Below are 16272 nucleotides of genomic sequence, written 5' to 3' on the forward strand. Positions count from 1 at the left end.
AAAACCGGTTCCGACTCAGTGTCGAAATCGGTTATTGCCTTTGAGCCACACGAAAATCAATCAGAATTCCGAAACCAATTCCGGATGATTTGACATGGCTGTTTCATAAACATGGGTGTTTTGGTAAGTCTATTGCATTTCCTGCTTACCTGCAACATAAGGCGAGGACAAATTTCATTACGTCGATAAACGATAATTTATTACTATTTTTTTCATTTTAATCAGCGCGGCCCAAATTTTTGAGAAACGTGAAACACGTGAAACGAAGAACTATATACAAGCGAAAATATTGACATCCGTTTAAAGTCAATATAATGTTGGCGTCTTGAAAGTATTTATTCAGTACAATTCAAATGGGATTGACGATTTTTTTCGTTGTCATTATTATATTGACAGTATTTTAATCTAGTGTACGGTCGCCTTGACAGTTCAATAGAATATTTTGACTTAGCCCTTTTATGAAAATCACTGCACGTCAAAACGTAACAATCCAGGCTATTTTTTAGCGACTGGTTGTGTTAATTTGTGTGTCAAACCACGCAAAGCAAATTGCCAAAAATATAATTTCAGCTTGCCGGCAAGCATTGCAACTGAGTTGAACTGACCTAATCGCCATTCTATATGCAGGGTGTACGCACACTTCTTAGCAATGTGTTTACACGTAACAAGGCGAATTCAGTGCAGCCAAACTTATCAGTGTAGAATATGTTCAATATAATAATAGATTTTTATTTCGTTCTATTAATTGATAATATGGATTGAATCAAGTAAAGTTATCAATTACGTATTCTTATGAAATTTATCGTTACAATCAATCCAAAACTTGACACTTTTTACGATGACAGTTATTAATTCACCGCTAACAACATTTCTTGCAAATCTTCAATAGCATATTTCGATTTGGCATCCTTGTGCGATGTGTTTTGGGATTAATATAGGCACAATCGAATATAAAATTAGAAAAAATTGGTCTCAATCTTATTTCTATTTAAAAGTAGTTTTTCATAATTGTGAATTGAGTAATTTTCCTTAAAATAAGTACTTAATTGTTCCCTGCAAAAATAATTTATGGTATAATGGTGAATCATAGTGTAATTAAGTGAAAAATGTGGCTATGTCTCGAGATGATTGAGCTAGTAGTTATTAAAAAATGAGTCGCTTCGTTGATTTCAAGGTAAGAAATCTGGAAATAAAAATTAGTGCCTTGTTTTTCAATTTATTATGAGTTTACTGCGCCTTTTTTGATAGTTTGATAAATGCCAAAGTGTTAAGAAAACTCACAGGAATTAATTGCACTACCTGCATTAATCATTATATGAAACCGCATTACTGTATTCCTTGTTTGAATTTGAGTGATCGGACAATGAGATGAATAGAGGGGCTCAGATGAATTAGGGAGCGTTAACCCTATTAATATTTCAAAAATAAATTTTTGAGGCTTTGCCCAGCCTCCAGCCACTGTGGGCCGGCGTAACACTTTTAGCCCAAGTGGGTATTAAGCATAGGGTGAGGGTAATAGAATAGGGATTTGTCTGATTTTCGCAATACACACACTTGCATTACATTTACATTCAATCACTTGCGGTGTGTTTGTGCAAATGGAATTATCGTACATCGATATTTTCAAATGTAGGCCCGAGATACATACACGGCAGATTTCAAATTTATGAAAAGGTTCAAAATTTCGAGTGGGTAATTATCCACTCGGTTATTTTCGAGTAGGTAGTACTACCCATACTACCCACGCTATCCGCCTGCCCTGATCAACCCATAATGAATGATTTTTAATTGATTTTCTACGAAAATGCAAACACATCCTCGTTTGACACTATCGGTCTTCCTTGTCAGTGAATCTGACCCATGGGTTAGCTTTTTTGACAGTTATCCCAGCGAAAAGATAGGGATCAAGATAGTTCAATGTAAGGTGTGGTCGTAATAATTTAATTATACAAATTTTTTTTGTTATTTTGCGTACAAAAAAGCGAAAAAAAAGTTCGTTTACCTATCTTCAAGTTCAGTTGCATTGGAACAAATGAAAAACAGCGTACATCATGCGCCACAGAAGCGTGATCGTACATCATGGTAAGGCACTCACTCCGTAATGTGAACGGAAAGAACCATCATTAGAATATTTGAGACTGATGGCAAATATGATTGCGATACATTTTTAAAGTTAACACCGTACGTTAAGTATCTACAAATTATCAATCAGCTGAACGAATAAACGACATGAACGAATGGAGTGAACTACTATTTCTCAACGGTGAGTGTGAAATCTTTATGCAGTCGCACGTTGAAGCACCAGCGCGCTGCGAAAGAACTGTAAACCTATCATTAGTCGATGCCAGGTCCTACAAAGAAACGATTCGCCACCATCTCTTACAAATTGATTTACATAACCATCGTTAAACCTCTTCTTCTCGTAGGATTTTTATATTGCATCTGCTGCTGTAGTGGAATTTCAGATGCGTGGCAGTTGAAATCATTCCAAGCGATACACTGCGAACCCGCGAACCACTACTGTCTGAAGACTGAGGCCGTAGACTGGTTTCGATCGAAAGTAAATGTCATCAGGTCAACAGAATGTGATCGCCTTTTTTCGGTTTCATTTTTTTTATTATTTGTAAAAATTTCATAATCTTTTGTACCTACACTAGTGAACAAAACATAAACGCATCTTTTTGGAGTACGTCCGCAAAAAGAATATTGGCACTATCGTGGAAGAATAACAAGTGTATTTTCTGCCAACCGGTTACTTCGAAGAGAGAAACAAAAATCATAATCTAATACGATTCGTCGTGATGCCGTTGTTTGATCAAATCAAAAATTCAATACTGTCCTAATGCCTCCGCGTGTCGTGGTCCGCCGCCATTCCGAGGGCGCGGAGAATCCCCGCATCCCATTTCAGTGCTTGCCCTTGTTTAGTTTTGTCCGACCTGGTCAACCTGCGACTGCAGATTGGTGATGACCTCCCGTGGGACCTGATCGCCGAGAAGCTGGAACAGATCGACACGTTGATTGCCGGGGATGGATTCGATGGCTGCGACCTGGATGCCCTCGTGGACTCCCTGGATGGTAGCATCGCGGGGAATCAGCTGCTGGGATTGTGCCTGTCGGATAGCCTCGTTGGTCAGGGCGGCTCCATCGCGTTCCTGGGGGGCGGCCAGGGCCACGGCAACGATCGCAAACAGGCAGATGGCTACTTTCATTTTTTCCTGCTGTTGATTGGTTAGCTGGAGAGAGAGGGAGACATTTAAGCAGAAGAAGATGGTTAGCTTCGTGTGTCGTTCAGTTCGCTCACGTAATCGTTTCTTTTTGGTGATGGCTGTATTTTTCAATGGGTTGGCTTTTTTGGGTAAGTGGTGGCGTCAGCGATTCGGTAACATTGTCGCGATTTCTTTATGGGTAAACCTTTCAACGGTAGGAGCGTTTAAGGGAATCTCTGCTAGGGTGGTTGTATTGATGATATTGTTGTGAATGTTGTTCACTTTAATTTACATAGTATTTTTACTCCTGAAGAATTAAAGTTTGCCGCGAAACTGTAATTTTATTTTCAGATATATAAATACAAGAATTAAATTTAAATTCAATGATCAGCATTTTTCGGAAAACTCTCCCTTATTAGCTTTAGTGTAATTTAAACATGATTTTACCATTATTATTAAAGAACAGGATAAACTTTACAGAGCTTATCCCTGAGGGCTTAGTTCGATGAATCAGGATAAACAGCCTTATTCTAAATTACGGATTGATTTTTCGAACGAATGTGATTCGATCGCATGCGAGAGGGGTTCGGTACCACTTCTTTGGACTCTTAGCTGTGAATAAGTTGGACAAATGGAGCCATTACAGTTTTGTAAATATTGAAAACAATAGCTGATATTTTAAAGAACGTAAAATTTAATTCCTGAGTAAACACATTAATCATGTCATAACCACTATAATACGTCGTGGTCCGGAATGGCTTCCTTGATGGTCCATTGATGCCGTTACGGGTCGCTATATCAGAGACCTTACGTATGGTCAAAATGAAGTGTAATAACAGATATGCAATTGCATTACTGCAGGACAGTTACATATCAAATTATACAAAGTTCCGTAATCGAATTCACAAAGATCACATGAATATTACTCAGCACGCTGAGTAGTAGCAGTGTGATAATTGAGTTTGCAATGTCCAGTCAGTGCCCGGACTAGAATACTGCGATTATTGTGGAAAAATTTAACAAATTCTTTGACCTTTGAGGACTCCCTGTGGTAGATGCAAACCCCACACATAACAGAAAGATTTCAAAGTTATATCTCGCGTTGTTATTTGTTATAATTTTCTGTTATTTTAACTACTAACGAGATCAAATTCATAACATCGCTTACTACGAAAATTGCACTCTGTTATAATTGTGTTATTACTTTCTGATTGGGGAGCTCTTCGATATGAGTACGACCTGCGATTACTAATTTCGATCTCGAATCTGCCAAACTAAATAATTGCTTTTAGGATGGTCTGACTGTCAGAGCAAAAATAAACTTTTTTACCACAAATTCCTTATTCAAGTGCCGATTGTACACCATAGCTACAAAATTGCAAAGATTTTTGCTTGGAATACGGTACAGTATCTACTAAGTGAATGAGTTTGGTAATTTCATTTCACGACAGTAGACACTAGCACGGGCTCGGCCCCCCAACAAAAAAACGGTCGGTTTAACAAACTACATATTCTTCAAGCTGTCGCTCCATCCAGCCAGACAGCCATTTCTTGCGAAGAGGAATTCTCGCATTGAAAATTTTAAAAGGAAAACTACATGTGAGTGTAAGGTCACTGGGAGCAAGTGTATACTCATCCCAAATAACCATTTGGGGCCACAGTCTTGTGTGGCTGGTTGCACGATCTATTGGGTTACCCAGTAGCCTTAAGAAAGTGCTTCTTATTTCAGAAACACATATAATGTTTTTATGTTCAAGTGTGTCTGTAGAGCAGCAGTAGGAGTTGTCGAGAACGCACCAGTCATTGCCATCAAGATCATCCTCTGAAGATGGTTTAACTTTGATTGGATTGTCATGGCTCCCCCATTCTGCCACCAAACAAGGCATTCATAAGCCAGTATTGGTATAACAATTGTTATGTAGATCAACTGAATGTACTTAGGTTTTGAGTCCCTAAGATTTTCCGAAATCCCGTCTACATTGACTCATGCAAGTTTTTTTGTTTCTGAAATCGATGTTAGCTGTCCAATTAAATTTTGAGTCAAGTTTTACCCCAAAGTACTTAACTTAATCTGCGACAATAATTTCAGAGTCAAAGAGCAAGGAACGAGCTCCGGTTGTAATACTTCGTTGCGTGAAAACCACCGTTGACGTTTCATTTGGATTAATTAGTAGTCCAACATGAAGACACCATTGCTCAACATCCTACAAGGGTTGTTGCATAAAATCTAAAAGTGTGTTAATCCAAATACCGATGATCATCATATGATATTTAACGGCAAAACCATATGCCGGAAACTCAAGCTCATAAAGTTTTCTCAACAAGCCATCGGCGATAAAGGTTCCATAGAGGTGGTGACAGCACAGCACCTTGAGGACATCTCCAGACACTCAGTTTCCTTATCTTAACCTGTCTTAACGATGAACACAGATGTCGATTGCTAAGCATTGCGTGTATCCTTTTCGTGATATAAGAAGGTACTCCATGAGCTCTTGTTGCTTCCAAAATGGATTCGAATGACACGTTGTCAAAAGCACCTTCAATATTAAGAAAAACTCTAAGCTTGATTGTTTTTGTGAAAACGCTTTTTCAATGTTGTTGATAATATTGTGTAACAGGGTGGTAGTAGAGAAATCAGGGGCAGTCGTCAGAGATGGCTCTGCACAGCATTTAAAAAATAAATTATGATTAATGTTGATGTTTGCAATATGTTTAATTAAATATGTAGTACTAAAATTAAATATAAACCAAATAAGCTTCCAAGTACTATCATTTAAAGTACTTGCGACCCTTATGGAAACTTTACGAACGCTCACGATAGGCAAACAACCATTCAGGGGTAGGATTATTAGAAAATTTTTTATTGTGCCCCCTTCTCGTACTCGCTTTGATTTGCTGTACGTTTTAACCTAGTTTCATGTGTTCACTCTGACAACGATTTAAGAATCGTATTTAAAGTTTTCGAAATTCATTTTCCATAACAGAAAATAGAACCAATATTTTCCGACAAATTTGACTAGGCTAATTACAGTTTGTTTGGTAAGTATGAATCACGAAATCAAGAAATGATTTGGGATGTGGAAAACTTTTGAACAAGTTATGTTATCAGTGAATACAATCATACAATAGTTTTATACCGGAAAATATGATGAATTCAAACGAATTAAAGGTGGTAAACCAGTGTGATTATATGTGTTATAAATTAATAGCACGCGGTAAAGTTGATTGACTTTACTATAATGTATGCATACAAGCGACTATGAGTTTTTTTACTTTGATTATTAGGGTTTTAACCTAAAGGTCATTCGCCTCTTTTCGAGTTAGAGAAATCTCTTTTTAAAAATTTCTCTTACCATATGTACGGGGTTGGGAATCGAACCCAGGTGAGCTGCGTACTAGGCAATCGATTTAGCAACTACGCTATGCCCGTCCCCGACTATGTGTGATGTGTTGACGTAAACAGCGGCATGAATTGATTGGGTTTGATTTGTTAGTAACTCGAACCCAACCCGAATCGGAGAATTTCAACTTCAAAGTACTCGAACCCTACCCGGAAACCGTCGGGTTCAGGTCAAGTCCTGATTTCAGATCCAAAAACCCGAACTCGACAATCTCTGAATTGTAAACATTATACTTCAAACTTTTTCAGTTTAAAATTTTAGTCTTACACTATACGCTGCAGTTTAAGAAACAATTGAATGGGTCAATTTGTTCAACTTCTTTAGTAAAATCATAAAATAATGACCTGAATTTTTTTTTGGTTTTCTAAGTTGTGATTTAGTCTCGAGAAATTTTCTCGTAAACTATTTCACAAAATTTAGAATATTATTCATTTATCCATGATCCTATCTTCATCATTCGTGCACGAGAAATATTTCACAAAACCATAAAATAAGTTTCCAATTTCAAGATATTGTTCATATAGTATGTCACATTGTGCCTACTAATATTTTCATCTGAACAGTTTTGTTTATGAATTTGAAAAAAAAATCATGTAACATTTAAGGTCTTAATGAAATTTCGTAAAAGTAGTGTGATTGGATATGCATTCGAAATTCATATGTGGTGTGGTTAAAATCAAATAGTTCGGATAACTCCATGAACCACCAAACGCATGGAGGTGCATGGTGCATTTGTGCTAGTAGCTCATAAACATCGTATTCACCCAGCAGTATTTTGGACGACTGCATGCGATGTCATTCTTCTTTCAACAAGAGTGTAGTGTAGGCCTAGCAAATGACAGCGTACTTCATACGGTGGCAGGTTTTGCAGATCACCCCATGGCAAGAAACTTAGTGCGTACCTGACAAACCGTCTCTGAAAGCCTTTGATCCTATTGATCCAAACAGCATGGTAAAGATACCAACCGACATTGCCAAATTCTAGCATCGAACGCACCAATCAATAGAGCTTTTAAACACAAAGGATCACGAAATTTGATGGATATCTTAAACATTAATCCCAGTTGTCGATTAGCCTTGTCGGTTGTAGCAGAGAAGTGTTTTAATCAAAATTTTAATCAAAAGGGATGGTGTTCCTAGTCCGGCGAAAGTTGATATTCAACGCAGACCAGTCGTTGAGAGTATCCAGAATGGTTTGCAGTACCAGACAGGCAGACTGATTACGAATTACGAAATATAGTCTAAGATCGTCAGCGAAAAACAGTTTGTCACCAGGACTTACAATACCAACAACGTCGTTAATAAAAAGCGAAAATAGCAGTGGTCCCAGTGTACTACCTAGAGGAACTCCAAAGCTGTTCGAAAAGCAATCAGACTAAGTAGTACCAATACAAATAGCAATATTGTTCTGCTGTTTGGAACCCCTACTACCAGAATCGCGTTGACAGAATCGAGGCCGTCCAATGCCGGTTCATACGCTTTGCACTCCGATATCTTCTTTGGCAAAACCGATTTCAGCTGCCGAGCTACAAAAACCGTTGTCAGTTAATACAGCATGATACTCCAAGCATCCGGAAACCCCTACTCTCGATTGTACCAGCCTAGGCCCACGTCATCATTTGAACCATTCTTATAAAAATAAGAGACATTCATATATACTGCACAACAAGTTTCAGGGCGACTTCGCCGTGAACTCTAACGATATGGGAGAACTCACTCTCCTTCAGCATCTGAACGGCACGCTCAAAATTAAACATCAAACTTGCGGTTTGATTTATCGAACCCACACGAATATGGAAATTACCATACGGTTATACAAACGAATTTATATACACGAAGCTACATACTCGTGATACACACAAGCCAACGCGATCAAACACGTTTACATACAAAAGCTCGAATCTTTAACGATCATCCACGCATTTCTACGCCCGCGATCTCACAAGCATGAAAACGCCTGGTGATTAAGTGAACGTTTATTTATTCGAATTCATTCGTCGTTTTCTGCAACGAAGTATTTTCGTGCATTGTAAATAGTAGGTTTCGTTTATTTCATGAACAAGAATGGCCGCTTGGTGAACGAAGGCTTTCGTATATTTTACACGTTTAATGTACACTGCACGAATGTTATCGTTGATAGCGACATTATTTTTCGTGAATTAAACGAAATGTTTCATTTATTTCAATAAACGTTTGTGTATATTACGAACTATTTCATTGCTCACGCAAATTTATTTCGTTCATCTTACGAATGTTTTCGTATTCATTAGCATATTATTTTTTCCATCGGCATTTTAGGATCGATGTTTGACGACAACGATTTTTTTTAACTAACTAAAAAGATCGATTTGGCAAAATCGATTTTATTTCAACCTGCCCACCTCTATTGAGGACTAGAAAGATTGTAGTGTGAAGAAATGGACGCTTGAATAGCAAAAGTTTTAGTAAATTTTACTTATCTTGTGTACATGGCACGAATGTTATCGTTGATAACGACATTATTTTTCGTGAATGAAGCGAAATGATTCGTTTATTTCAATAAATGTTTACGTATATTACGAACGAATTCGTTGGTCGCACGAATTCATTTCGTTTATTTTAGAAAAGTTTTCGTATTTGTTAGCCTCTTGTTGTTTTCAGTTGATCTTTTGGGATCGATGCTTGACAACTTCGATTTTTTAAATTAAAAAAATCGATGTGGCCAAATCGATTTTACTGTGGTGTGAAAAAATGGCCGCTTGATGAACGAAAGTTTTCTTAAATTTTACTTATTTAGTGTACATTGCACGAATGTTGTCGTTGATAACATATCGCATATTCGCATTTGTTCGATCAGCTTCCGACGAAATATCCAAAGGCTGTGTTTTTCAAGGTGGACGTCGACAGATGTACCGAAACGGCGCCGTCCCAGGGCATGTCGACCATGCCAATGTTTATTTTCTACCGATTCAGAACAAAGATTGACAGGATGCAGGGTGCAGACATTAATGGACTTGAAGCCAAAATACAGAAACATTACGTCGCCAGCTTGTATGATTCTGGAGAAGATGGAACGTTGGACTTGAACACCTTCATCCAGAAGAACCAGTGCGAATGTTTGATCTAATCGAACGACCACCCGATGGTGAATGCGCTCAGTTCCAGCGGTGGTCATCTGGTGTCCGATTGTGACGAACAGTTGATCATTTCGAGTACCTTCAATCAGCTGGTCAAAATCAGTGCCATCAATTTCAAAGCACCGCTCTCTCACGGACCGAAAAAGGTGAGAATCTTTATCAATCAACCAAGCACCATCGATTTCGATATGGCCGAATCGCAAGTTTCGGTGCAGGATCTGGTACTGGGGCAGAAGGATCTTGTGTCGGGATCGCCGATTCCGTTGCACTTCGTTAAATTTCAGAACGTGCAGAATGCGCAGCTGTTCGTGAAGGATAACCATTCTGGTGACGAGACGACCATTATCGATCATTTGGCCTTCATCGGGTCACCGATTGCAACGACTAAGATGGATGATTTCCAGCGGGTGGCTGGGAAGAAGAATGAAAGCCACTAGACTGTTTGAGCCGCCGGGAGAAGGATGGTTAGAAGGCAGTGGATAGGTGCGGTGACGAATATGTTTGATCGTATACTGAAAAGGTTAAAGATAGTGATGCGCGTGAACTTGTTCTTTTTTTAAATTGTTCAATAAAATAATGAGCAGGAAAAAATGGCATATTATTTTGATATTGCTCCGGCAGAGAAAAACTCAATCTTATTCATACAAAACCAACGAGCAGTTCGCGATGGCTCAGCTGAATCCGTACAGCTTCGGATTCTGGATCAACTGGAAACGAAAGAGGTTTAGGAAATCTTCCTGAAACCGGCGGGCACGGATACGGACCGTCGTGATGAATTGTTGACGTATAACAACAATGACTCCATATTCTACCTCTATTGAAGATCTTTTGACGTTGACGGTTTGACGAATAGTACTCGTAAATATTACAAAGATGTTCGTATATAGCAGCGAACAATTCGTTTGCCAAATGAAGCTGTTTCGTAATAAATTAACGAAAGTCGTTTCGTGGTATTCACGAAAAATTCGTAATAAAAAATAAAAATGTTTCATTAGAACTACGAACGATTCATCATATGTACGAAAAAATTCGTATATTTTATGAAAATTGTCTGTACGAAACAAATTTTTAGCGATTTACGAATATATTCTATCCGTGTAAGGCTCTTGAATCATAAGATGTTTATTAGGGTGACCTTTCCCATCCCGCTAAACAGGGAGCGTTTGTACACTACAAAAAATAATTTCGTTTTACAACTATTTCAATATCTTTATGCAAAAATTTTTACTCCCTAAAGAAAGAAAGAAAGAAAATGAATGAGTCAATTTGTGCATGAGGGCGCAGCACCTAACTTATCAAAGTTTAATTTCGGGTTTTCCTATTCATCTCGTCAGTAACTGACACTAGGTTGGAACTAGTTAGAACACCAAATTGGCACCAGTTAGACACTAAATCGAAACAGCTGAGTATTTAACTGGCGACAAACGCCCCTGTAATTAAGTTTGGATGAATCGTATAACTGTCCCCAAGTTGGTGTCAGTTACTGACGAGATGAATACAAAACAGCGAAATTCAATTTAATTTTTCCAACTGTAACTTCCTCCTCCTAGCTGAGCCGCAGTATTTCTGAACTAACATATATCATAATTCCAATTTTTAATAAATGAATAAAACATACCAATAGAATAATCGACCATTAGTAACAGGATAGCAGTCGCGATGAAAGCTGGTAGGAAGGAACATCTTTGTAGAAATTAATTTAAAAGCTGGTTATCAGACGATGCAGAAAACATTTGATAGCCTGGCAAAAAAAAAGTTAAAACGCACTACAAAACTGTGCGTGAAAAATTTAAAACTCCATTTTTTTTACTTTTCAATGCATTTACTGTAACCGAAAAAACCCAAGGCTCTGTTATGGTTAATCCTGTTTTTCAACAGTAAATTCTTTCTGTTATTATATTCTGGAACGGATTTTACTGGTAAAATGTTTTCTCATGTGACTAAATATGCAGAATTGTTTAGTAATTGATTATGATTGTTAGAACTGGCTTAGCTTCTAATTTTAACAGCCATCAAACAAACATTTAAATTGAGTATATTTTTAGAAAATCGATACGGATTTAAATCAAATCTCCGGTTATATTACTGAATACATTTATATTAACTTCACCTAATGAGAGAAGTTTTGAACCGTAATAACACAAACTTTATATCTGCTAACAATATTTCCTTCATCTACAGGCGATGAAGTTTTTTTATATAAATAACTACACTGCCCATAAAAGCATAAGAGTCCCGTATGGTTTTTTTTATCGAAAATGAGTTATCTTTTGGACTGTATTATGTATCACCACTGAATCACAATGCACAAATAAGATTACCAGGTTTGTTCAGAAAATATCGAAAAAAAATACCAAAACATGGTTGTCCCATCCATTGGGCTCAATGAAAATGTACATCTTCAACAGCGTTTTTCTCGGGTTGATGTTTTTCTTATGACTCTTATGCTTTTATAGGCAGTACAGCCTTGCGTGCTGTGTCCCACAGCATTCTATCCGGCCGGCGTTAGTTCAAACTCAACAATTTTGAAATTCTCAGTTCTCCATAATCACACCACCCTACGAACCACATCATCATCGCATAATCACACATGCCAAACTTGTTATCCATTGATGAAGAGCTGGTGCAAACACCCAATAACAACAGATATCCGAACACCTTGTATTGTTTTATTTCCATCAACGCAGTTCATAAGTGCATACATATATGCACGCGTTATTTCGTAATACATAAACCGCAACTACTTCGTCACAATTAGTCTGGTCGCATTTTCAACGTGTGCACCCCGGTCTGGTAACCGAGAGATCTTCACTCTTCTTTTCCGTCGGTTTAGTTTTCACTTTTTTCTCTCTCTCTCTCTCTCTCTACTGTCTGCCACTTAAGCATTCATCTGGCATTACCGATCAACCTTTCATTTTGCTCTAAATAACGTAATACTTTTTTTTAGTTGTATGTTGAATCGCGCCGAGCTTCGTTTTTGTATTGTTGGATGCAACCAACGAATTCCAAGGACACTCTTCAATCACTCGCCACTTTTTGCCAAAATCACCAGTCCTTTAGAAACTCACCTTCTCCGAGCGGGGATACCAAGTTGGACACGACTGCACGAGGAGATGCACTTGCGGAGCACAAATGATGACCTAAGTCGAGATGATGGGAAATGGAACCGTTGTTGCTAGTGATGAAAATCCTCTACGACAAAGCGTCGGCGCCGCTTCGACCGGTGCTTTTATAGCACGGATCTCCCCACTCGCCACCCACAGAGGAGAGACAACGCGAGTGCAGTGTAAGGGGCCGCGTCTAGCGCGTCGTCGATCGTTGCTGTTGCTGCTGCTGGTGGCTTGGAGAGATGCGAGATTTTTTGTTTCCCACAGCAACGATACATTAGGCGAGAACGCGGGGAGACTCGAACGCTTCCCAAGAGAGAAACCCGGCAGGGAGCGAGGGTCTTTTGTAGCAGGTTTTATCCTAGTTGTGGCTACAAGCTTGGTGCCATTTTGGTGACACTATGGATTCCTATTATCATTGAGTGGTCTTTTTACCCCACTAGACAAGGTTCGTATGGGGCAAAGCTTTCGAAACGGGTTATTGTCTTGGAGATATTGGAATAATTTTCCAAAATTTGCAATCGTAATGATGGTGCGCTAAATTATACGGACTGCGACGGGTACTTCACAGAATCAAGGTACTAATTAGAGGATATTAACATATTTTCTATTATCATATATTCAATCAACGATCCAGTGTATCATTTCGAACTAATTGCTTGGCATATTAGTAATACGATTAAACAGTTAACCTATATAAAACTGCAGATAGAAAGTTTCGAATGGATTGGAAGATATTTTCATGTTTATTGAGCTTGAACTCTTAGCATACATTTGAACGACCAAAAATACAAATCAGAAGGACAATACATGCTTCGCGAAACCCGCGAAACATATTAGAGTCGGATATAAAATTCAAGCGTTGAAATCGGACTAAGATCGTTCAGTATAAAAACTACTTAGAAAGTTCTCCCCTCCAAAAAAATAGACAGGGATGAATCTTCAATTTAAAAATCGTACACAGACAAATCCGTATATCATTACATTACAGAGTAAAAGTCGGCAAAAAACTACATTTTAAAGAATCGACTATATTTTGTCCAGGTTTTATGTTGTAGGTTTTTCAACCGAGTTTTACATCGAACAGCTGCGATCTGATTTTTACGCTTGATGTTCATATCCGTATTTTATATTTTAATATATTTAAAGCGATTTCTGCCAAGCATGTTCTTTTATTTACAGTCACTCAATTCTATATCATTATACAATTCTGATTTAAGTGGATTATTTTTATTCTGTTTTAGGATGGGATTGAAAATGTTCGTAACAGATTTGTGGACTGACCGAATATGTAAAATACTCTGGGATAATGCTAAATCCTGCTATAACATGTGGCAATGAAAGTTACAGTTTTAAATTTTTCATTTGTGCTAACCTGTTGTTGATTTGTTGTACCTTTCCATATGAATTGCCTTCTTTCATTAAACTTTTAATCAGGTTATAGATTGAAATCTACAGTACGACTGATATTGTTTAACCCTTCATATTAATAAGGATTCCAATACCTTGATTTTTCTTCGCATGCATAACTAATGTAGGCTGTGGATTATAGGAATCGATTCATCAGTAGGCGAGGTCTCGGTCGAGACGGTTCGTTTTTTCTCTCTTTTTTCCCGCTACATTTTGGTGCTGTTTCAAAGGTAGTCCGTATCCCTCATCACCTATTTTTATATGATGATACATTAATAGTGCTATCAGCTATCTTTATAAAGGAACTAGCTTGGTTATGTGAATAGCTTTTTTGTCTTTCTCATATAGAAAGGTTATGCAGTTACTTTGAAAACCGACTTTTTGAAAATATCTGTATGTGTTGGTGCGTATATATGTGTTTATGTCAAATAATGTGACTTATTTTTCTCAGGGATGGCTAGCTGGGCCGATTTGCAAAAATTTAATTTCAAATTAAAGGTACAACCTTCCTATCGGCTGCTAATGAATTTTTAGTTGATCGGACTTCTGTTTCCGGAGTTACGGTTTGAATATTGCGGACAAACTGCAAATTTCCTTACAAACTGGTACTAAAATGATGTCCAAATGATGTAATACATATTAGACTATTTGTGACATAACATAACCAATCACAGCCGTTTTGACCAGATTGGCTATCTATGACGGTTCTTGATGCCTCGGGGAAGTTGCCAAGTTCTAAATTAATGTCACACCTATTTCTCAGCGAATTCTTGATCAATTTTTACAAACCTGAAAGATACAGTACTTCCATTGACTGTTGCTGAATTTCATGAAGATCTGACATTTGGTTCCGGATTTATAGGTTGGTTAGTAAGGTCACACAGGAATTTCCCATGTAAACCGTTACAATACCTCCGAGGTTAAAAAACTATGGACATGGACATCAAACTGTTGCGATTTGCAGACCTGGATCACCGATGGGCAATCAAAGACTCTGAATTTATTGTCCACTATCGCCAAATCCGGAATTCCTGGGTTTCGGGCATATTCCAAAATTAAAGTTACAGTTTCTCAGTGATGACCTAACCGAATTTCCCAAACCAACTACCAAATGAATGGTTGGCCTCCTCTTCATCAAACTTCCCCCACCCTTAACTAACTACTCCTCCTCTCCCTTCCGCCATCTTGTAGGCTACATTGACCACCGTGAAAGGTGTCAGCAGTCCCTGTTATGTAATATAAATTCCCATATAAACGGGAACTAAAGTTTTATTTTTAAGGAGGGAAGGGGGTACTCGAAGTTTTAGAAATCGAATAAGTATTTTTGATACGTCGAGATTTGGTGTTATCTCAAAAAAATATTGACGATAATTGACTTTTTGACTTGGCTGATTTTGCACCTTTTTGCATTACTGACTGAAAACTGACCTTTTAACCAAGGCCCGGAGGCCGAGTCTGCTTTGCCATTCGACTCAGTTCAACAAGTTTCGAAAATGTCTCTGTGTATGTGTGTTTATATCATATATAGTCACTCATGTTTCTTGGAGGTGGCACATCGCCATAGGCTACTACTGAATTTTTTTTGGATCGGAGTTTTGGTTCCGGAGTGTGTAACCACTGGTTATGATAATTGTTTATTGGCTTTGCCAAATTGATAAGTTCCGCTAGACTTTCTCATTCCCGTTCCCATTTCCTAACTTCTACTCTGTGTATAACATCAACATGTGTGAGTGATGGCCTTTCAAGTCCAGGTTGTCGTCTCAGACGGGTGGGTCACTCACGCAGAAGGGTTGCAGGCGCTCACCCAAGATATCTCATCACAACGGTGTGAGCATAACGTCGCGCAACATACCATCCATCGCTGTCGCAGCCATTAGAAGGGCTGCCATAGTTTTGACAATTTAGTTGTCAGTTCGGATGATGTCGCAAAAATTGAGGTTTTTCGGTATCATCCGAGCTGAGTCAGGCTCAACGACTGCCAAGAATGTTTTTTCGGTTCCAACATTCGAGGAAGTCAGTAGTTCGCGCGGTT

At 38.2% G+C, this 16272-nt stretch overlaps 2 protein-coding genes across 2 annotated transcripts; one reads left to right on the forward strand and one right to left on the reverse strand.

The window, feature by feature from the left end:
• Positions 1–2594: 2594 nt before the first annotated feature.
• On the reverse strand, positions 2595–12943 carry LOC131678304 (uncharacterized). The gene is made up of 2 exons (XM_058958374.1): positions 12792–12943; positions 2595–3233 (listed from the first exon to the last, which is right to left on the reverse strand). Exon 2 carries the CDS (start codon positions 3207–3209, stop codon positions 2922–2924), a length of 288 nt encoding a protein of 95 aa, XP_058814357.1. The 5' UTR covers positions 3210–3233; positions 12792–12943; the 3' UTR covers positions 2595–2921.
• LOC131679342 (thioredoxin-like protein 1) lies at positions 9729–10160 on the forward strand. Its single transcript, XM_058960053.1, has one exon. The coding sequence runs from the start codon at positions 9729–9731 to the stop codon at positions 10158–10160; it is 432 nt and encodes a 143-aa protein (XP_058816036.1).
• Positions 12944–16272: the final 3329 nt, after the last annotated feature.

Source organism: Topomyia yanbarensis, chromosome 2, assembly GCF_030247195.1.
Source record: "Topomyia yanbarensis strain Yona2022 chromosome 2, ASM3024719v1, whole genome shotgun sequence".
NCBI lineage: Eukaryota > Metazoa > Arthropoda > Insecta > Diptera > Culicidae > Topomyia > Topomyia yanbarensis.

What these genes read in the sequence shown, in the direction of transcription:
- LOC131678304 (XM_058958374.1), bottom strand. Translation starts at nt 3,209, where the DNA reads ATGAAAGTAGCCATCTGCCTGTTTGCGATCGTTGCCGTGGCCCTGGCC.
- LOC131679342 (XM_058960053.1), top strand. Translation starts at nt 9,729, where the DNA reads ATGGTGAATGCGCTCAGTTCCAGCGGTGGTCATCTGGTGTCCGATTGT.